The sequence below is a fragment of the Myotis daubentonii genome, chromosome 10, assembly GCF_963259705.1.
Source record: "Myotis daubentonii chromosome 10, mMyoDau2.1, whole genome shotgun sequence".
In the NCBI taxonomy this organism is placed as follows: domain Eukaryota; kingdom Metazoa; phylum Chordata; class Mammalia; order Chiroptera; family Vespertilionidae; genus Myotis; species Myotis daubentonii.
In genome coordinates, this window is record NC_081849.1 from 26,639,043 (window position 1) to 26,663,377 (window position 24,335).

General features: G+C 38.8%; 1 protein-coding gene across 4 annotated transcripts in view; it reads left to right on the forward strand.

Moving 5' to 3' along the window:
• Positions 1-24,335, forward strand: part of EXOC4 (exocyst complex component 4) — a 753,652-nt gene that overhangs the window by 57,910 nt on the left and 671,407 nt on the right. For all 4 annotated transcript variants that reach the window (XM_059711814.1, XM_059711816.1, XM_059711817.1 and 1 more), the window contains exons 4-5: positions 718-902; positions 14,552-14,661. In XM_059711814.1, the coding sequence (XP_059567797.1) occupies positions 718-902; positions 14,552-14,661 (295 nt within the window). The remainder of the gene's footprint in view (positions 1-717; positions 903-14,551; positions 14,662-24,335) is intronic.

The window sequence follows — 24,335 nt, forward strand, 5'->3', positions numbered from 1 at the left end:
GAAACCCCCAGTGGGTACCTGAATTCTATATGTCCTATGTTTCTGCCTTTAGAAGCATACCTGTTATAAAAGTTAATCTATAAATTAGGCACTTTCACAGAAAGAAGATTGGTTCTTACCATAGATTTTAGCAATCTCACCATGCAATTTTTTTTCTTATTAAGTTGGGAACTTTTCACTTAAAGGAAGCACTATACGGCTTTCTTTGGTATATTCCATTGCCAGTATCACTACTCTTGCACTTTGGGGCTATTATTATGCAAAATAAGGATTACTTATCACAAGCACTGTGATACTATGACAGTGACCTGATAACTGAAGTGGCTACTCAGTGACTAATGGGGACATAGTGTATGTATGTAGTAAGTATATGCTGGGCAAAGGGATGATTCATGTTCTGGCGGAGTAGATCTGGATGGTGTGTGATTTCATCACACTGCTCAGAAAGGCATGCTCTAAAATTTAGAACTTCAGAGTTATTTCTGGATTTTTTTCCCATTTCATATTTTTGGACCTTGGTTGACCACAGGTAACTGAAACTGCTGAGTGTGAAACCACCGATAAGGGGGACTACTGTACTCTACAAAGTCTACTGTACGTTTATAAGGTTTTCATAGATTCTCTTTTAACAGTATCTTTAAAAAATAGTTCTTCCTATTTAGAATATTTCTAGAGTACTTAGTTATTATTCATTATTGTCTTCCCTCCCCTTCCTAGGTGTCAGCAGTCCAGTCTTTGGAGGGCCCCCTGCTCCAAGTAGAAGGACTGAGTGACCTTAGGCTGGAGCTTCACAGCAAGAAGATGAATCTTCACTTAGTTCTCATAGATGAACTGCACCGCCACCTGTACATCAAATCCACCAGCCGAATTGTGCAGCGTATCAAGGAAAAAGGGAGAATAAGGTGGGTTACAGAGGCTCTTTGGTACAGTGTACTATGGCAATATGGAATATTATTTGTTTCCCAGAATATTGTAGTTTTTTTAAAATTTTCTTTTTAATATACTGTTTTCAGTGCACCATATTCTGAAAGGCTGACATTCAAAGTTTGTTCATTCCTTCATTGCACATTTCTTATGGTCCTCTTACGTAAAGACCCATAAGAAATATTATGGTCCTTTTATGTAAAGATACATAAGAAACATTTATGGTGGGACTTAATATGCTGGGCCATCAGAGATACTCTGGTTATCTCAGAAGAAAGAAAAAAAATCCTTAAATTGGATAGTGATGTCAACCTAATTAAGAAATATGGCTGTATGCACTGAAGTTATAAGATTCTTTGTTACTTAGGGTTGTAGTCCTCTTTCTGGAAGCATTCAGGAGAGTCCTATATTGAATGGCCTAGGGAAGACTCAAGACATTCAGTAGGTTAGTATAGACCTGGGAGGGAATAGACTAGAACTTAAGTCAGTTAAGGCAGCAGAACATTGGCACAGTCAACAGGTAGCAGAGAGCTGTGCATGTCATGGCCTTCCGAGATTCCTTTGAAATAGCCATAGGCCTTTTCAGAGGGCAGTTTAGCACTATCCACGCTTGTTCACTAGCTGTAGACAAGAGGAGCACTGGATGCAGTGCATGCCAGCAATGAAATCTTTCAAGTCCTGTCCTGTTCAAGCAAAACCTGCTGACTTTGTGTGTGATGCTTCAGTTTAGTTGGAGACACTGCCAGAGAAAGAGGAGTTTCTGTCCCTTTTCTGCATATGGCACTAGAAAACCTTTTGCAAGATACACAGATGTCAGGACCTTAGCAGGGAGTAGTGGTAGGTAGGGCAGAGCTAAGAACGTCCTTCCATGTGTCTGCTGGTGACTAGCAGGTCTGAATAGATTTCTTCCCATGCAAGGATTGAAGAAATACTCTGGGTCCTGTGAAAATATTCTGTAGTGTAAGGGAAAATGAGCATTACCTTGAGGTCTTAGAAAAGAGCATTTATTTGAAAAAATATTTTATAAAGCAAAACAGGAAAACTTTAGGAGATTGAAGCTCAAGGTTTCTCAAAAGATGGAAAATGATGTAGTAGATTAGATTATTTTTCAAAATTATCACTCCTTCCCCTTCACTTTAGTGGGAAAAATGTATTTCCTGCCTTTGACTTTTGGGTTCTTGCTTTTGCCAATCGATTAGCACGTTTCAGGAAGGACCTGAAATGGGTTTATGCCGGTGAGCATATGCCCTCTTGTGCTTCTGCCATTGCTATGATGGCATTGATCCAACGAGGAGGATGAGAGACATGTGGAACTGATCCAAGATCAGCTGACTGCCCACCATCAAAATATGTGCTTCTTGTGAATGTTACTGAAATTTTGTGGTTGTGTGCAGCAAGCATATAGCTTTTATGAAATGTTAACAGAGAATGATAAAAATGGAAATGGGAAGGATACAAAAAGAAATAACTAAAACATGAACAAAATGTAAGAAAAACCAAAATAAAGTGGGGAAATATAGTCTTTGTTTCAAGCATTAGAGTGAAGAATTGGATCAGTGATATGGAGAGACAAGATGACAGAAGAAAGATAATAGGTATGAAAGATAAAGAATAATGATCAATTCAATGATTTTAAGTATTCTACAGAATATGGTATTATTGGCTGAATTGCATCCCCCTAAAATACATATATTGAAGTCCTAACTCCCAATACCACTGACTGTGATTAATTTTGGAGAGAGGGTCTTTCAAGAGGTAAACAAGTTAAAATGAAGTCATTACGGTGGACTCTAATTGAATATGACCTATAGACATATAAGAAGAGGAAATTTGGACACAGTGTTGCACAGAAGGAAGACCATGTGAAGACAGTGATAAGATGGCCAAGCCAATGAGAGAGGCCTCAGAACAAACCAACCCTGCCAGTGTCTTGGCCTTGTACTTCTAGCCTTCAGAACTGTGAGAAAATAAATTTGTTTGTTTCAACCACCCAGTCTGAGCTATTTTGTTAAGGCAGAAGCAATACTTATAGTGTAAATAAAGAAACCTACTTAAAGCGGGGGGTGAGGGGAGGGGGGAGACCTTGATCTGAAAATCAAAAGAATTCAAGGTGAAATTAATGAAAAAAGATCCTCTTGGATATTACCCAGAAATTTTTATGAATTTCAAAAACAAATTCTGTAAGCACTAGGAAGAAAATTGATGTCATCTATTGTGACGGAGATAGTTATCTTCCCACCCAATATTGATTCTCCCCTTCTTCATTTTTAACAATGACCTTATTTTGTTTCTGGTGGCCATATGCCCAATTACAAGACTCCATTTTCTAGCCTCCTGTATAGCAAAAGGTAATTAGTGAGGCTTCTGCTTGCAAGCTGCTGAATCAGGGCTCATGGGGAAATTCTTTAAAGGTGCCAACTAAATTGGTATGCTCACTCCTTTACCGTTCACCTGCCTTCCTTTACTTCCCATTAGGACATAGAGTGGTGCCATCAATCCATCTTAGACATGAAGGGACTTTGAGATGGAAGACACATTGTAATCTCTTTAATGACATGGATCCTCTATTATAGCCTGCATAGGTTAAATCTTTTATATGACAGGAAGGAAAACCTTTGACTCAGGCCACTGCTATTTGGATCTTCTGTTTTATACAGTTACCCTAGTTCCAATCCACAGAAAGGAGGATAAGTCAGGCTCACCAGGATTTGCTGACCAGGAAATGGCAGGATACAGCAGACAGAACAAAGGTGACAAAGTGTTGAATGAGGATGAGTTGGGACCAAAGATATCTGTTCTCAGCTAAGTGGACATTGATGTGCATGGGTGGCAGAGAGACATCCTCAGATGTAAATTAACAATAAATAAATCACTGTGTTATTTTCTGAGAAGACTAGTCAATGATGAACTCTGATATATAAATCAAATTCAGCAACTCGAGAACAATAAAGTTGTAGATAGTTTATAACTACTGTGAGGACTACACACCACTAAATATGTAAATTTACATATAAATAACTGACATCTATTTTTACAGGAAAAATAATATTAACTGGCAATTATTATTTTTTAAATTTTTTGTTTAAAGTATTACAAATAGTAGTACATATGTCTCCTTTTTTTTCCTCATTGACCTTCCCCTGGCCTCTCCTAACCCCTGGCACATGCCCTTACCCCACCCCCAGTGTCTTGTGTCCATTGGTTATGCTTATATGCATGCATACAAGTCCTTCAGTTGATCTCTTACCCATCCCCCCCCCATGACTCCCCAGCCTTCCTGCTGTAATTTGACAGTCTATTTGATGCTTCCCTGCCTCTGTATCTATCTTTTGGTTCACCAGGTTATAATGTTCTTTATTATCCATAAATGAGTGAGATCATGTGGTATTTTTCTTTCACTGCCTGGTTTATTTCACTTATCATAATGCTCTCCAGTTCTATACATGCTGCTGCAAATGGTAAGAATTCCTTCTTCTTTACAGCAGTGTAGTATTCCATTGTGTAGATGTACCATAGTTTTCTAATCTACTCATCTGCTGATGGACATTTAGGCTGTTTCCAAATCTTAGCTATTGTAAATTTTGCTGCTATGAACATAAGGGTACATATATCCTTTCTGATTGGTGTTTCTTTTTTCTTGGGATATATTCCTAGAAGTGGTATTACTGGGTCAAATGGCAGTTCCATTTGTAACTTTTTGAAGAAACTCCATATTGTCTTCCACAATGGCTGCACCAGTCTGCATTCCCACCAGCAGTGCACAAGGGTTCCTTTTTCTCTGCATCCTCTTCAGCACTTGTCATTTGTTGATTTTTTTTATTTTTATTTTTATTTTTTAAATTTATTGCTTAAAGTATTACAAAGGGTATTACATATGTGTCCATTTTCCCCCCCGCCCTAGACAGTCCCCTAGCCTCCCCTATCCCCCAGTGTCTTATGTCCATTGGTTATGCTTATATGCATGCATACAAGTCCTTTAGTTGATCTCTTACCCCCCTAATGTTGATTTGTTGATGATAGCCATTCTGACAGGTGTGAGGTGGCACCTCATTGTTGTTTTTATTTGCATCTCTTGGATGATTAGTGACTTTGAGCATGTTTTCATATGTCTCTTGGCTTTCTGAATGTCCTCTTTTGAAAAGTGTCTATTTAGGTCCTTTGCCCATTTTTTGATTGGGTCGTTTATCTTCCTTTTGTTAAGTTTTATGAGTTCCCTGTAAATGTTGAAGATTAAACCCTTATCTGTGATAACATTGGCAAATATGTTCTCCCATGCAGTGGGCTTTCTTGTTTTATTGATGGTTTCTTTTGCTGTGAAGAAGCTTTTTATTTTGATGTAGTCCCATTTGTTTATTTTCTCCTTAGCCTCTCTTGCCCTAGGATCTGTGTCTGTAAAGATATTGCTATGACAGATGTCTGCAATTTTGCTGCCTATGGAGTCTTGTAGGATTTTTATGGTTTCCCGTCTTACATTCAAGTCCTTTAGCCATTTTGAGTTTGTTTTTGTGTATGGTGTAAGTTGGTGATCTAGTTTCATTTTTTTGCATTTATCTGATCAGATTTCCCAGCACCATTTATTAAAGAGGCTGTTTTGACTCCATTGTATGCGCTTGCCTCTTTTGTCAAATATTGAGTATAATGGCGTGGGTCAATTTCTGGGTCCTCTATTCTGTTCCATTGGTCTGTATGTCTGTTCTTGTGCCAGTATCAGGCAGTTTTGTGAACCGTGGCTTGGTAATATAGTTTGATGTCTGGTATTGTGATCCCTCCAACTTTGTTCTTCCTCAGGATTGCTGTGGCTATTCGGGGTCTTTTTTTATTCCAGATGAATTTTTGGAGAGTTTGTTCTAGATCTTTGAAATATGCCATTGGTATTTTAATGGGAAGTGCGTTGAATTTATAGATTGCTTTGGGTAGTATGGACATTTTAATGATGTTGATTCTACCAATCAATGAACATGGTATGTTCTTCCATTTGTTTATGTCTTCCTCTATCTCTTTTTTCAATGTCCTGTAGTTTTCCAAGTATAGGTCTTTTATGTCCTTGGTTAAGTTTATTCCTAGGTATCTTAATTTTTTTGGTGCAATGGTAAATGGTATTGTTTTTTTTTTTATATTTTTCTTTCTGTGTGTTCATTATTGGTGTATAAAAAAGCCATAGACTTTTCAGTGTTAATTTTGTATCCTGCTACATTGCCTAATTCATTTATTAGGTCTATTAGTTTTTTGATGGAGCCTTTGGGGTTTTCTATGTATAGTATCATGTCATCTGCAAATAAGGATAATTTTACTTCTTATTTTCCAATTTGAATGCCTTTTATTTCTTCTTCCTGTCTGATCGCTCTGACTAGCACTTCTAGTACTTTGTTGAACAGCAGTGGTGAAAGTGGGCATCCTTGTCTTGTTCCTGTTCTTAGGGGAAATGGGTTTAGTTTTTGACCATTGAGTATGATGTTGGCTGTAGGTCTGTCATAGAGGGCTTTTATTATATTGAGGTATGATCCCTCTATTCCCCCTTTGCTGAGAGTTTTTATCAAGAAAGGGTGTTGGATTTTGTCAAATGCTTTTTCTGCATCAATTGATATTATGTGATTTTTGCCTCTCAGTTTGTTTATGCGAGTCTCTGGGGACTCAGACTCATACGGGGAGAAACTGGACTGTCTGGCATCAGTCGGAACTCAAGGGCGGCTTTCTCTCAGAGGTGCTTGCAGCTATTACCGCGGGACACTGAGACCCGGGGCCACTTAGGGCAGGGTTGAGGATCAGCCATAGCTGTTTGCTCCACCCTGTTGATTCCCTGAAACCCAGCTCCATGCAAGCTGTGCGCAGAGGCTTTTGCATATGAATGGCTTGGCCCTTTGCAATCTGAAAATTACCTAACAAACTGCAGCTGGGTCAGAGAGACCCAGAACATCCAAAAGAAGGCCCAAGGCCCCACAGCAGCTTGCATCGCTTCACAGCTGGGCCTCATCTGGGCACCTCCAAACCCCAAACAAAGAAGAGGAATCTGCAGATCTCTCCATAGCTCCTGCTGGGTAGCCTCAGGCAGAGGCTAAATTAGCACCTCCTTAAAGATCCAAGAGCCAGTATAACCAGTGGTCAGAGTGTGACCATCCAGATTACAACTCCTCAGATCCATAAGGGACACATTCAGGGAGAAGACTCAGTGAGCACTAAATCCCCACTGAATCAAGTCTTGCCCCTAAGGGTGTCTCCAGCACAGAAGTTCTCCCATTGTAGACACAGCTGATTCTCATAGCCAATTGGCCTGGAGGTCAATTCCTCCCTGTGATACCTACAACAATCAAGGCTTAACTACAACAAGACTGTGCACAAAGCCCACAAAGGGGTGCACCAAGACTGTCCACCTCAGGTAATTGGGGAGCCTGGGCCACTGGGACCTATAGGACACCTAGCACAGAAAGCCACTCTATCAACACAGGGAAGCATAAAAAATGCGGAGACAAAGAAACAGGTCACAAATGACAGAAATGGAGGAAAGAAAACTACTGGATATAGAGTTCAAAACCACGTTTATAAGGTTTTTTAAGAATTTTGTAGAAACCGCCTATAAATTTAGTGAGACCCTCGAGGCTATGAAAAAGGATCAACTATAAATTAAGCATACACTGACTGAAATAAAGAATATTATACAGTGTTCCAACAGCACACTAGAGGATCCCAAGAATCAAGTCACAGTTTTGAAATATGAAGAAGCAAAAAACACCAAACCAGAAAAACAAAAAGAAAAAAGAATCCAAAAATATGAAGATAGTGTAAGGAGCCTCTGAGACAACTTCAAGTGTACCAACATCCGAATTATGGGGGTGCCAGAAGAAGAGAGAGAGCAAGATATTGAAAACCTATTTGAAGAAATAATGACAGAAAACTTCCCCTACCTGGTGAAAGAAATAGACTTACAAGTCCAGGAAGCGCAGAGAACCCCAAACAAAAGGAATCCAAAGAGGACCACATGAAGACACATCATCATTAAAATGCCAAGAGCAGAAGACAAAGAGAGAATCTTAAAAGCAGCAAGAGAAAAACAGTTAGTTACCTACAAGGGAGTACCCATATGACTGTCAGCTGATTTCTCAACAGAAACTATGCAGGCCAGAAGGGAGTGGCAAGAAATATTCAAAGTGATGAATAGTCAGAACCTACAACCAAGATTACTTTACCCAGCAAAGCTATCATTCAGAATTGAAGGTCAGATAAAGAGCTTCACAGATAAGAAAAAGCTAAAGGAGTTTATCACCACCAAACTAGTATTATATGAAATGCTGAAAGGTATCCTTTAAGAAGAGGAAGAAGAAGAAAAAGGTAAAGATACAAATTATGAACAACAAATACACATCTATCAACAAGTGAATGTAAAAATCAAGTGAATAAATAATCTGATGAACAGAATAAACTGGTGAACAAAATGGAATCAGGGGCATAGAAAGGGAGTGGACTGAATATTCTCAGGGGAGGAAGGGGATATGGGTGTGCGGGAAGAGACTGGACAAAAATGGTACACCTATGGATGAGGACAGTGGGGGCGGGTAAGGGCAGAGGGTGGGGCGGGAATGGAGTGGAGGGAACCTATGGGGGGAAAAAAGAGGAACAACTGTAACAATCTGAACAATAAAGATTTAATAAAAATTAAAAAAAAATCACCAAAGAAGACAGCAAATAAAACATTGTCTACTGCAAAGGTTGATGCATTAGCCAGTGTTCTTGACTACAAATAGCAGAAGTCAGTCCTGGTAACTAAAACAAGGAAAGAAATTTAGGGGAAAGTTATCAGGTAGGTCACAGAATTGAAGAGAAGGAAGTCTGTATGACCAGGCTCTAAACCCCAGGAGGGACCAAGGCAGATGAAGCCACTGAGCACACATCATTGACTGACTGGTTGGGTTGCACATTGCTGGCAACATACCTACAATTGCTGGATTTTTAACTCTCTGGTAAATGATCTCTAAATGTCCCTGGAACTTTTCTTTATCTTCTTAAGATTCAAAGTCCTGGGTGGATGAATTCAGTTTGTTGAGCCGGGACTAGCCTGGCCTCCTTCAACTTTTATAATCAGAAGTAGTGTCCTCTTTCTTTTTTGCTTTGACCGGACAATGGAGAGTCTGTTGTCCAAATACAGAGACTGTTCCAATTGTTGGTATCCAAAACAACTATACCAATGCCCAACAACAAGTTTCTGCTACTGGAGAAAGGAAGTCACATGAAAGCACATACATATAAAGAACAGATGTTTTTGAAGTGGAACTTGAAAAGAATTGAAATGATATATATTTAAATCTGCATCCTTTATATATAGATATAAATGACGTGTAGAAAATTCCTGAAAGGATATGCTGAAACACCGAAAAAAGGACTTACCTATGGGAAATGGAAATGGAGAGTGGGAAATAGGAAAGAAGGGCTTATTCCATACCCTCTGCCTAGTGAGTGTATTCATCATGAGCACGTTATTACTTTCATAAAAATACAATTACTGATGATGCTTTTGAAGATATTCAAAAATGAAATGGCAAATGTTTACTGTTGAAAGGAAAAACTAGGATTTAAAATTCTATATAGGATTAATGTTGAAAAAAGCAAAGGTTAGAGTGTGTGTGTGTGTGTGTGTGTGTGTGTGTGTGTGTGTGTGTGTGTTGGGGGGACAGGGATGAATGGACAATCAGAGGCTTTGTTCTGTGAAATGTTTGAAAGGGCTTACGCCAAAATAATATTTGTAGATTTTTTTTTTATTTTCAAAAAGGAATCCTTAATACCTTAGAGGCTGATAAAATCAGTAAAACGTATAAAAATAATCCTTTAATTTTTTGCATGCATCCTGGTTAATACTTCATTAGCCTTGCTTTTTTGGACACTGTAGTTCCTGGAGAAGAAAATGTCAGACTCGGGTTTCGGTGTCCATATTTGTCTCTGGGTGTGTAAAGAACGACCTCGACCCCCTTGTATTATTTGCTGCCTAACTATTTTATTTTTTAATTTTTTCCCCATGTAACTGTTTTCTTTCTCTGGTTTTCCCCTTAGCTTAGATTTTAGCTCCACTTTATTTTGTATTAAATGTCTTCAACACTTGGTCTGTCATTTGAGACCCTGATTGTTTTTGACTTTTATACCCTTTGAATCATTCATTATTCTTTCTGTATTTTCCAAGAGCTCGTAGAACTGTAGAAAATTACTGTGCCAGCCATTCGTGTTTCATTCTTCCGTTAAATTTTCTTACTAAGGGCATATTATCTTTGACAGATATTTCTCAGCTCAGTTTGATTGAGCAAACTTTTATGAGCTTGCTCTTTGACAGTTACTGTGCCAGCTGTTGGAGTTATAGAGATGAATATATTAGTTACTAGATTTAAAGTCAAAGTTCAACTCACCTCCGTCAAGTTTAGTTTGACAATAAAATCAACCAGATGAGCTGTTGCTGTAAATTTTGGACATAGTTGTACATATTTATTACTAAGTGCAGGAACAGAAAGAAGTTCTAATTAAAAAGCAAATGTTTAATAAGCTGTCAGCACTTCTAATCCTTATTTAAAAAAACAACCAAACTTTTCATGGCTTGAAATATTGAAATCAGACACATTTAGAAGACGCTCTTTACTAATTGCGTGGATGGTTCCCAGCCAGAAAGTTTTTGGGGCTGTGGTGGTAGGGGTTGCTTTCTTGGAATAGTTTAATTTGCTTATAGTTTTTCTATCCGCCATCATGTAGTTATTTATATTTTTTAAATCCTCATCCGAAGATATGTTTTTTAAAAAGATTGATTTTAGAGAGAGGAAGAGAGAGAAACATTGATGTACGAGAAAAACATCGATCAGTTGCCTCCTGTAGGCAACCTGACTGGGGATTGAACCCAAAACCCAGGTATATACCCTAACAGGCCAACTGAGCCTGGCCAGGGCCTGAAGCTATTTAATAGCAAATCACATTCAATCACAATATACAATAAGTAATTTGGGAGGGATGGTCTTTTGTCCATCAGCTATTTTTTTTTCAACTTAGCTATGAATGATTCTGATAAAAATTTGTAATCATATGTATTTAAATAGAAAAATAACTCCTATCATTTTTTTTCAAACTAAGGTAGTTCGAATCACTCATATTAATTAGAAACTTGAGCAATCCAATTTTGATTTTATTTTTTGTTTAAAAAAATACTTCCTCTGAGAGATTCAGAACCCTTTGAGGGTACTAATTATTTAATACTTCTGAACTTAATCTCTGGTGTATGATAAGAACAGGCTTTTTCTGTTGTCTGAAGTGGAAACTGAGGGATGTGCTCTTTAAGTGTGATATTCTACAGTGTCACCTACCTTTCTGTTGAGCTTCCTGTCTAGTAGCTGAGTGAGTGGGGCACCTACCTTTCTCTTGAACTCTTGAGATTAAGTCCTTCCAGAAAAGAACAAGAGAAAAACTAAAAGTCATTTGCAGATACTTGCCGTTGGGTTGGTGTTCACGAAGGGGAAAATTGAAGCCCAAAGGAAAATTTTAGAAAGAGAGATGAGTCTATGAAAATAGTGTTGCAGTAAATTGACTTTCTGAAAGTTTATTGATGGAGTTTGAGGGCCCTTCTGGCTCTGTAATAAAGTCTGTAGGCTTTTTTTTTCCCCCCTCAAAGTTAAAATGGCAAGCTATTTATCACCCTATATTTAACTAAAGTCTATTTTTAGCTTAAAACTGAGAAAATAATGATGGGTTTTGATCTAAAGTGAATCATATGCACATCTGTGTTTATAGAAATGTGTGTTTTACTCACATATATATCACTGGGCACACACATGTACTAATTCTACTGCTTCATTTATAGGCTTGGCAGGTGGTATTCCAGCCATACACCTGAACCCTCCTGCTAATTGACGCCTTCATTTATCAGTGCTTTAAAAATAACTCCTCCACTTTTGTTACAGAAATATTTATAAAATGTATCCTATATTTTTCTTATTTAAAATTGAAATGAACTTTTTCTTCTTTACTCAATAGCAGCACCATAAACATCAGTGATTATCCTCTGCCCCTGGGCAGATGTGTATCCAGGGGCCTGTGTGTATCCAGGGGCCTGTGTGTATCCAGGGGCCTGTGTGTATCCAGGGGCATGTGTGTATCCAGGGGCTAGGGAGGGGCATAGAGCTGGTTTTCCACTTGTGAGTCAAGTGCAGGTAAAAGAGGATGAGGTGGTTGAGAAGATAAATGAGAAGATAGTAGTCAATATGTAAAAGATAAATGGATGAATTGATGATCTATGAATTTATTGATTGATATAATATGCAAACTATTGTGATAAACTAGTGGATTTGAAAGCTCTGTTGGATTTTCTTAAGATAGTTTAGGCAGCTAGGAATTTATAGCTTTATATTGGAGGAAAAGAGTTGTTGGAACTATATCAGTTCAATTCTTAGTAAATGCTGTTTCTGTTACTTTTGTATCTTATACTTCACATGAGTTTTCACATTAGTCTGCAAGTGATTTCAACAATTGGAAATGTGCTAAGTTTGGTTAGCTCCTACCTTAGTCATAGTTGGAGCCTCAGCAGTGGGCACGGTGCCAAGCACACAACAGATGCTTAAGACTCGAGTAATGATTCCCCCTTCTCTGTTTAAGTGAAAAGGGAGAAGTTAATGATTGTCATAGTTATCCTTATGGCCTAGGACAGTGGATCACACTTTACCAGCACTCAATAAAAATAATACCTTACATGATAATTTTGCCCTTTAACATAAAGTTTGTTTTTCAAAAATTTCTGAAAGAAAATGTTTATTTTTTTATTCACTTAAGATTACAACAAAAACAGATCCAGAGGCAGAGAAGCATCAATCAGACCATCAAACCTCAGAGGGAAGATAGGGGAGGGTGGGGGTAAAGGCGAGAGATCTAGCAAAGGACTTGTATGCATGCATATAAGCCTAACCAATGGACACAGACACCAAGGGGGGAGGGCATCAGTGGGGAGGGGGACAATGGGGGCATAAGGACACATATGTAATACCTTAATCAACACTAATAAAAGAGAAAAATGGTAATTGGCGTACGACGATACCCTTTTCATTGGCTAATCAGGGCTATATGCAAATTAACTGCCAACTAAGATTGGCAGTTAACTGCCAACTAAGATTGGCAGTTAAGTGCCAACAAGATGGCGGTTAATTTGCATATGTAGGCACAATGCAGGGAGGTGAAAGGGAAAGCAGGAAGAAGCCCCCTGCCACTGACAGTGATCGGAAACCCAGGGGGGAGCTAAGAGCTGGGGGGCAGGGCAAAGGTGGCACGATCGCGGCGCCCCCCGCTGCTGCCCGGGCCGGACGCCTAGGCCAGAGGCGTCAGGCCTGGGCAAGGGGCCGATCCTGCGATTGGAGGGTGATGGGGGTCAACGCCTGAGGGCTCCCAGTATGTGAGAGGGGGCAGGCTGGGCTGAGGGACACTCCCCCCCCCCCACACACACCCAGTGCACGAATTTTGTGCACCGGGCCCCTCGTCAATAATAATAATAATAATAATAATAATAATAATAATAAAAAAATACACACATACTTAGTACTTTGGTTCCAAAAGTGGTGTAGGAGGGAGATGGGGATATGTCAGTTTGTGGGGACAGATGTTCAGAATTGCACACATCCTTTCATTACATCTGGAGAAAGTCTTCCTATAGGTGTGGTCTTGTCCCTGCTTCCCTCGACCTGTCCTCCCTTTATAACTCACTATGCTAATCATTTGCATGGGTAGCAACTGCTACAGAAGATATGTATTGGGACTGGAAAGGGGTGATGGGAACTACCTATGATGTTGACCTCTGTGCCCTTGAGATTTGACTTAGATGTAGCTTTTCTCTTATAGATGCACTGTGATTAGATGATTCAGTTTCTGGAAGGTAGGACACAGGTGTTATTTGCCTTGGCATTGCCTATATTCTTGCACTTAACAGATGCCTATAAATGGGAATTAACTTGAAATTTAATTTTTTATAGTCTTTGTGTCATTTAAAATTGATGTGTTTATTTTGGAGACTCTAAAGTTAATTATCAAGATGAGGGAGCTAGGCCTTTTTGGAAAAGGTGATAAATACTGAATTAACCCTGTTCAAAGTTCCTTCAGTCATCATTTATTGTAGTGATTTTCAACTTGATAAAATTTATGAACCTCTTTTAAAGAAAACTAAAGGTAGTGAACTCCCAGAGTATGTCAAAGAACTTTAGCTTGAAAAACACAAATTAAACTAGACTTAACTAATTAAACCTTCGCTTGGTTATCATGAAAAGGTATCAGTTGCTCTTTCTTTGCTGATAAATTAATTTCAATACAGAAACAAAGGAAGGTACTGAAACTGTGTGGCTTAATTTGGTTCAAAGGTGGCATCCAGATGATCCAGAACATACTTATATTAATTTTTTAAATTTTGCATAGAAATGAAAGACAATGAATATTTACATACTTGGAGCTTTTAGGACACATCGTTATACTCCTGTCTGTGACAGTCATCACTTCACTGGAAATATACTTGGGAGATATTTGAAGTCACAGAGTGAAAAGGGCTCAAAATAGAGAGAAGGTGATAAGGGGTGGCATGTGTGGGATTTGAGTTGTTTTGGGGGAAGTGGTGAGTAACGACTGCTACTTTTCCTTCCAGTACCCTTGTGAAAGATGCTTCTCCTATTCCTCTGATTGATGTTACAAACCTTCCTACACCTCGAAAATTTCTTGATAACTCTCAATATTCGACACCGGGAAGCTCGAGTGGTAAGTGTTTAATTTTCCAGCTCCTGGCAAAGATCTGGGGAGCTTGCAGGGTTGGGGGGCTTGAGGCTAGTCCCCTGGGGCCTGTGAGGAGCCCTTTGCTTTCCTCAGAGAGAACGCGATTTAAGGGGATTGGCTGGGCCTGCTGCACCTATCTAGCAATCTGGCCTGCCTGCTGATCCAGCTGAGGATGTGTTTTATTTGACTGGCATTGCTTGTTTTTCTGAGGTTGAATTTGAATGTTTTTTTATGGAGGATGTCTTATCCTTTTGCTATAACCTCTATTGCTTCTATTAGCTTTGACCCAGCTGCCTCATTTATTACATTCCCTGTGTGGTCCTTGAGGGTTTTTGCATGTGTGACCCCGTTATGTATTTTGACTCCTGTATCTTTCAGTGGCCTCCCCACTTCATATGTGCATACACATGCATATGCACACACAGACACACACACAACACACACTTTGAGGATATATCCAGTTTCTTCTTGGGCTACCTAAATTCTGTTGAATAAGATAAAGGAGAGCCAGTTTGGCTTATATTTATAGCTGGAGGAGGGAGAGTGTACTTTGACTCGGGATGCAAAGATTTAGGGGAATTTGGGTATGGCTCAGACCTGACCATCAGAGTATTCAGACCAGCTGTGCTCAGAGAGTGGGCCTTTGCAAGGAGCTGCTCTGCTATTGCACCTTTGGGTTAGGGAGAAGGGACTGGATATCTTTTGTGGGATGCCCTCCAGGTGCCTTCCTTTGACAGCCTTCCTCAATGCCTTTTAAAGAAATAGTAACACATGATCTCACTCATATATGGAATCTAATTAACAAAATAAACTGATGATCGGAGTGAATCCAGAGACATGGAACAGAGAGAGGAATCTTAGAGGGAAGGTGAGGGAGGGTGGGTGGGAGGTAATCAACCAAAGACCTTGTATGTATATATGCACAACCCATGGACACAGACTGTAGGATGGTGTGGGCCTGGGGTGGAGGGTGTGGATGGGTTGGAGGGGATCGATAGGGGAAAAAAGAGGACTTATGTAATACTTTCAACAATAAAGATTAAAAACAATAGTAATGTCATCTGTCACTGGCTTTTCAGATAAAAACTAGTTTTTATAGTTCTAACTAGTTCTGTAGTCCTCTAGAGCTTGAAATAATAAAAAGGTAGAAAAATTGTTTGAATTTAATCAGTACATTCTGTGTTACTAAATGAAAGTACTATTTTTTTTGAGAGCTTAATATATTATTTTTGCTGGGCATATTCAATTACCTTTTAAAATATAATTTATTTAAATTTAGAGTTATTTAGGCTTGGAATACTGAAGTTTATTTCTTTTACTCTATGAATTATTGTATAATAGGTTTTTATGTTAGTCTGCTTAGTTATTAATTTTTTTTTAAAGACCTCACACACTGATTTTTATTATGGTACTTGACAAAAGTCTTACTCAGGTGTTCAAAGGTTTTGTTTTCTCCCTCTTTCTGATAGTGTTGTTATCTCTTTGGCTTTTGACACTGCTTTGGGCTGTTGCAGTGTATGGAATTACGAAACAAAATATATCTATACATTTGATTTGTATTTGTCTGTAATTTTTGTGGAAATTACCAGTCATTATGTTTGTTGTTGTTTTTTTTTTAATAGTGTGAGTCCTCATGCTTAGCTAGGCTATGTCAATTTATAAAAATTTGGCCGAGTCAATAGCCAAGTAAAATAAAAATTAATTGCTTATGAAGAAATGATAGAGCAGCTTTTGCAAATAAAAAGTGCTATATAAATACCAAATAAACTGAAAAACTGCCAGTTATGGACAATTTCAGTAGAAACTAATTTTGCAATGCCTATTATTTTTAATAAGACAGCTCTTACTTTTTGATGGGCACTTTGTCAGGCCCTGGGTGAGTGGTTATCATGTAGTGGAGTTCATGTTGGCACTTTGACTTTGGCTCTCTTCTTTAATTATCGGGAATGACTCTTGAAGAACCGCGCATCTTAGTTCAGTGTAGCTGAGACTATTGTGCAGATTGCTGTGGACACGTGTGTAAGCCTTAAGGTTTATTTTTATTCATTCATTTATTTATTTTTTAAAAATATTTTTATTGATTTTAAAAAGGAAGGGAGAGGGAGATGTAGAAACATCAATGATGAGGGAGAATCATTGATCTCTGCCTCCTGCCTACCCGCTACTGGGGATTGAGCCTGCAACCTGGGCATGTGCCCTTGACCAGAATCAAACCTGGGACTCTGCAGGCCAACACTCTGTCTACTGAGCCAAACTGACTAGGGCTAAACCTTAAGTTTTAGAAGGGCTCATTTCCTTGACTGTTTTGAAGACGATCTCATGATTTTTCTGTGGGTGACTGAAAAAGAAGATAGTTATTATTATTATTATTATTATTATTATTATTATCATCATCATCATCATTATTATTATTATTTTGGTTAATCTTCACTCACAGATATTTTTCCATTGATTTTTAGAGAGGCTGGAAGAGAGGGGACGAGACAGAGAGAGAAACATTGATGTGAGAGAGACACATCGATTGGTTTCCTCCTGACTCGCTCCAATCATGGCCAGGGACCCAAAATCGAACCTGGAACCCTTCAGTCTGCAGGTTGACACTCTGTCCACTGAGCCAAACTGGCTAGGGTGAGAAGGTAGTTATTATTGATTAAAACCAATAATAGCAGTAGTTCAGATGTGCTTACTGCCTTCTCTGTGAACCAATATTTTAAGTACTTTACCTGAATTAACTCATTTAGTTTTTCAACAGTCTTTTAAGATAGGTTTTGTAGCAGATTTTTGAATAATGTTGTTTTGTTATAATGTTGATAAGATGCCTTAAGAACATAACTCTTGTTTACTAGTATATTAGTTAGCCCAGGGGTGGGCAAACTTTTTGACTCGAGGGCCACAATGGGTTCTTAAACTGGACCGGAGGGCCGGAACAAAAGCATGGATGGAGTGTTTGTGTGAACTAATGTAAATTCAAAGTAAACATCATTACATAAAAGGGTACGGACTTTTTTTTTTTTTAGTTTTATTCATTTCAAACAGGCTGGATCCGGCCCGCGGGCCGTAGTCTGCCCACGGCTGGTTATGGTAAAATTGGTGTTGTTATACATTGTTTTGCTTGAAGTCTACCAATCTACCAAAGACATTAACTGTGAGGACTTACTGTACTACTAGCCTCATTTTACAGATGAGAACATGGAGGCTTAGGGAGGGTTACTAGATGGTTTAAGGTGACTCTGCTGACAAGTAGTATAGCTGCAATTTCAAATCAGGAGCTGGGTTCCAGTGTGCTCAGTTTGTTTTCCTGAAAATAAGCTAGGTGTGCTCTGTGTATTACTTTTCTATTGCTGCCCCAACAACTTACCATAACTTAAATATATCATTCTTTAGTTTTGTAGGTTAGAAGTTCACTCTGGGTTTCATTGGGGCTAAAGTAAGGAGTGGGCAGGGAGGTGTTTCTTCTGGAGGCTCTATGGGAGAATTCCTTTCCTTGCCTTGTCCTGCGGTCTCCTTCTCTGTATTCAAAACTGAAGTGGTGGGTCAGTCCTTTTCATGGCACAATTTCTCTGACCTGCTCTTCTTCTTCTTCCATTTTTAAAAAAATTATTTTTATTTATTTATTGTCTAATGTTTTACATATGTCTCCTTCCCCGCGCCCCCCTTCCTCCCCATTGACCCTCCCCCCCACCAGCCATTCCCACCCCTGGCAAGCCCCCACCTCCCCAGTGCTGTGTCCATTTGTTATGCTAATATGCATGCATACAAGTCCTTTGGTTGATCTCTAACTGCGCCCCCCACCCCCCCACCCCCATTTGTCTCTGGATCTATTCTTGTTCATCAAATTATGTTAATCATTATATTCCACATATGAGTGAGATCATGTGATATTTATCTTCTCCAACTGGCTTATTTCGCTTAGCATAATGCTCTCCAGTTCCATCCATGCTGTTGCACATGGTAAAAGTTCCTTCTTTTTTATAGCGGCATAGTATTCCATTATGTAAATGTACCATAGTTTTTTAATGCACTCATCTGATGATGGGCACTTAGGTAGTTTCCAAATCTTAGCTATTGTAAATTGCGCTGCTATGAACATAGAGGTGCATATATCCTTTCTGATTGGTGTTTCCGGTTTCTTGGGATATAGTCCTTCCTGGAAATGGGATTACTGGGTCAAATGGGAGTTCCATTTTTAACTTTTTGAGGAAACTCCATACTGTCTTCCACATACTGGCTGCACCAGTATGCATTCCCACCAGCAGTGCACAAGGGTTCCTTTTTCTCCACATCTTTGCCAGCACTTGTCGTTTGTTGATTTGTTGATGATAGCCATTCTGACAGGTGTGAGATGGTATCTCGTTGTTTTGACTTGCATCTCTCAGATGATTAGTGACTTTGAGCATGTTTTCCTGTGTCTCTTGGCTTTCTGAATGTCCTCTTTTGAAAAGTGTCTATTTAGGTCCTTTGCCCATTTTTTGATCGGATCGTTTATCTTCCTTTTGTTAAGTTGTATGAGTTCCCTGTAAATGTTGGAGATTAAACCCTTATTGGTGATAACATTGGCATGTATGTTCTCCCATGCAGTGGGCTTTCTTGTTTTGTTGAAGGTTTCCTTTTCTGTGTTTTATTTTGATGTAGTCCCATTTGTTTATTTTCTCCTTAATCTCCATTGCTGTAGGAGCTGTGTCCGTAAAGATATTGCTATGACATATGTCTGCTATTTTGCTGCCTATGGGGTCTTGTAGGATTTTTATGGTTTCCTGTCTTACATTTAAGTCCTTATAGCCATTTTGAGTTTGTTTTTGTGTGTGGTATAAGTTGGTGATCTAATTTCCTTCTTCCTTTTTTTTAAGGACTCATGTGATTAGATTAATTTTCTCCTGGATAATTCAGGACCCTCTCCCAATTTCAAGGTCCTTAACCTTAATATATCTGCAAAGTTTCCTTTGCCGTGTAAGGTAACATTCCCAGATTTTGGGGATTAGGATATGGATATCTTCCTGGGATCACTGTTCCTCTCATCACACTCTGCACTGCCCATTTTCTGACTTAAGTTGTCTTTAGGAGCCAGTGTGTGAAAAGTCGACTTTTTTGAAGTTGTGTGTGAGTCTTTTTAAGTTATTGCAGTTCTAATCCTTAGGACTATATTATTCTGGGTCACATTATATAAGGGAATTGTATAAATGAGGAAGATGTAAATTATGTAGAGAGCTGCATAAAATGTTACTAAGTACACATAAAAGTGTGAGGCTGATGAAATATGTTATAATTAAGGGCAGACATTTTCTTACTCTTAATAATCAACAGTAAGTCCTAAGAGTATTTGTGAAGTGCTCGGCAGGTCAACCTAGAAAGTAATGTCATTTTCAGCAGGGAATTTAATAGAGGTTCTTAAAGCTCCCCTTTCATATTGTGAAATAGTAGGATTGAGGGTATAATCCATTACAACTGACGTTTTTATGGAGGGAGTTCTGATAGGGAATCCCTGGGTAGAACAGATCTTCCATTAGGGTGCCATAAATTAAGGTTGGAGGCAATTCCTGAGAACTTTCATATTGTTATTAATTAAATTAGAATTTTGATTACTTATGAATGAGTCATTTTTCAAATGTCTTATTTAGAGGTAGATTTGTGTGTGACTTTTCCTGTGAGAGATTTTCTGTCATTGTTTATGCATTACAGTTTGCGAGATATGTTATGTCATTCAGCTGATGCAATAGTCCTTTGAGGTAGTTAGGGCAGATATTCTTATCATTATCATTATTATATTTAGTTTTGAGCATATTATCAAAAATTTAGGTTATCAAAAAAGTTATATAGAATTTTATATGCATATGCATCATCTAATTAAAAAATAAGAGTCTCATGCTCTACCGACTGAGCTAGCCGGGTGCGGTTATCTAATTAAAAAATAAAGCATCCTATATAATAAAAGCCTAATATGCTAAGTGTCTGGTCATCCATTCAAACAATCAAAGTGTAATAGGCTAATGACATGCTAAGGCCCGTCAATTGCTCATTATGACATGCACTGACCACCAGGGGGCAGACAACTGGTCGTCCGGCCGACCAGTTGCTATGATGTGCACTGACCACCAGGGATCAGGCGCTTCAACTGATAGGTTAGCCTGCTGCTGGGGTCTGGCTGATTGGGATTGAATGAGATGGGCCGGGCATGCTCTGGAGCCCTCCCATAGACCCTCCCTGGCTAGCCAACCTCCTGCGCCCCTCCCTGGCCCCGATCGTGCACTGCGCCCTCTCACAAGCTGAATCCCTTGGGGAATGTCGGAGAGCCTGTTTTGGCTCCATCCCACAGGCCAGGCCGAGTTTTTGAACTTGGGCACCGGGCCTCTAGTTTAATTATAAAATGCAAAATGAAGACACAGGTTGGTAGAAACAAGCAGCTCATTAAGAGAAAAATGATCCACATTCACCTAGCTTTCCCACATAATAATGAAGGAAAAAAACAGCATAATAAATAACTGGGCAAATAATGGGCAATCTGCAGAAGAGTCCACATACATGGAAAGACTGGCATTTACTTGACAAAGTATCCAGAATATATAAAGAACTCCTGTAAATGAATAAAACAAGCTATTAGAAAAATAGGCAAAAATATGAACAGGTAGTTTATATAAGAGAGCACTTATGCTAGTAAAATATATGAAAAACTGCTTATACTCCCTAATCAGGTGTTTAAAAAAATTCACTTTACACATATGGAAACTAAATCCAGGGAGGTTTAGTGATTGGTCCAGGGTCAATCGAGATGGTAATTGTTGGGGCTTGCCTCGTGCTGTTCCCACTCTAATTGTGTAGGGATGGCATTTTGCAAGCCTTTTTCCTATTTTCATCAGTCACATAGTATTTTGTAATGTACAGGGAAACTAATGACTAATTTAGATGTAATAATTCAACTATAACTTGGGTAGGAGGGTGGGAGAAGTGTTGAAAAAATCCAATAATTGTAGGAAAATGTTGTTTTAGGCTTTTGGATTCTCTCACTATGTCCTTTCATTTGGCCTGCTGCCCTTGGAACACGTTGACTGAGCAATTACTCCCAGGGTACACCGGCATTTCATTCGACTTCTTTATTCATTTTATTCATGCTCCTGCTGGGATTGCTGTGCTTGTAACTATAATGAAACTGGACTTCTTACTTCTTTTCTTTTTGGTTCCAGCATAGGTTAAGCAGTAAAACCTAAAGAGAACACAAATTAAATGAGTTTCTTTTGCTGTTGTTTCCTTAGTGTGCATTTTATTTCATAAAGTCTTTTAAATTTTTTTATTTGATTTTAGAGAGACAGGAGAGGTGGGAGGAAGGGAAGAAAGGAGGGAGAGGGAGGGAGCAAAGGGGGAGGGGAGAGAGAGAGAGAGAAACCATCAGTTAGTTCTACTTATTTATGCTTTCATTAGTTGATTCTTGTATATGTGCCCTGACCAGAGATCAAACCCGCAACCTTGGCATATGGGGACAACGCTCCCTGCCATTGCCTTATTTCATGAAGTCTTGTTCTGAGACTTAATATTTGTCTTACGAATTTTGGGTCTAATATTTAAAATATTCTTTCTACTTGGGGTGGGAGCTATGAATCCCAACATCAAAGGAGATGAAGTTTCTCCTCTTGGAACTCACATATCTAGAACAATGAAGATCTGATTCTCCAAAATATTAATATACCTTTTGAGTTAGTCCTGTCTGCAGGTCAGAGTCTTCCTTGGCATTTTAAACCAGCTGTTCCTAAAGTACCTTGCATTTACTCTTATGAAATATCTTTGTTGATTTCTATGATGCATAATAGAACAGTGAGGGATATATACAAGGCAGGCGAAATAGAATTAATAGATCAAATATTTCTAGGTGTAAAAATAAAGCAAGACCAGAGTTTACTTTTTAATTATTTAAAATATCCTATATAATAAAGAGACTATGCAAATTGACCCTCACTCCATCACACCGTCACAAGATGGCTGCACCCACAGTGGAGGCAGGGTTACCGTAACACAAGATGTCTGTGCCCACAGCGGAGGTGGGGTTCCCGTAACACAAGATGGCTGTGCCGCTGAAACTGGTTTGGCTCAGTGGATAGAGCGTCGGCCTGTGGACTGAAAGGTTCCAGGTTCTATTCTGGTCAAGGGCATGTACCTTGGTTGCGGTCACATCCCCAGTAGGGAGTGTGCAGGAAGCAACTGATCGATGTTTCTAACTCTCTATCTCTCTCCCTTACTCTCTGTAAAAAATCAATAAAATATATTTTTTAAAAAATAAAAAAGATGGCTGTGCCCACAGCAGAGACGGGGTTCCCATAATGAGCCATAACAAGCTATCAGCAGGGACCTGAGGCTGCATGGCGCCGGGCCAGGGTGGGGGACCTGAGGCTGCACCCCCCCAGCTGTGCCCCCCCACTAGTGTTTATTATAAATATGTGTTATAAAATATGAATGTTATATTATTCATGTATCAGAGATCACTATAACCACCACTATGTACTTCCCATTAGATTAATAAATCTTAATATGTTTCCTTATTCACTTCAGAGTTTCTTTTTTTATTTTTTTTATTTTTATTCTATTTTAAAAAATATATATTTTATTGATTTATTACAGAGAGAAAGGGAGAGAGATAGAGAGTTAGAAACATCGATGAGAGAGAAACATCGATCAGCTGCCTCCTGCAAACCTCCCACTGGGGATGTGCCCGCAACCAAGGTACATGCCCTTGACTGGAATCGAACCTGGGACCCCCAAGTCCAAAGGCCAACGCTCTATCCTCTGAGCCAAACTGGCCACGGCAAGTTTCTTTTTTTAAATAAAACATTATAGGTACAATCAAAGCCCCTGTGATTACATGAATTCTCCCTCAATTCTTTTCCTCTTTCATTTATCCCAGAGGTACCTGCAATTTTGAATTTATTCTTTATCTTTTTCTTGTAAGCCTTCATACTTTTACTATGTATATGAATGTGTATGTGTACTGTGTCGTGCATTTGTAAATACAGAAACATTATAGTTTATATATGTGTGTGTATGTGTGTATATATGAGCAATATACAGTATATATTGTTTGTATGTACATATATACACTATTACTTTAAATATTTTAAGTTTTAAGTAAATTGTATAATTCCATGTATTTATTTACTTAATTTTAATTGTATAATTTACTTATAATTGTGTAATATAACATGTACCATTCTACTACTTGGGTTTTTTACTCATCATAGTTTTTGGATTTTCTCATGTGACAATATAGCTCTAGTTTTAAAATTTTAACTAGTTATAGTACATTATTATAAAATATATCACAATTCATTTCCCTATGGATTAGGTATAAGTTGTTTCTAGTTTTTCATTATTAGCAACCTAAAGCAATGAGTATTCTTGTCTATATTTCTGTAGGACAGAGTTGCCCAACCAGTGATCTCTTGGGAATAGGTTATAGAGAGGGATGCCTGGCCTTCATTCAGCCTCTGGAGCAGCCAGTTGGGCCTTGAGACAGTCAGAATTCCTAGGAAAGCCCCTTTTAGCCACATTCACAGCTTTCTGCATTTATCCTAGTTGTGCTATATAAGCACTATTATTTTATGCATGTGCCATGATGCCCAAAAGGAGGAAGCCTTATTCTTAGGGCCATTCTCTCAGAGGAATAGAGGGAGGGAGGGAGG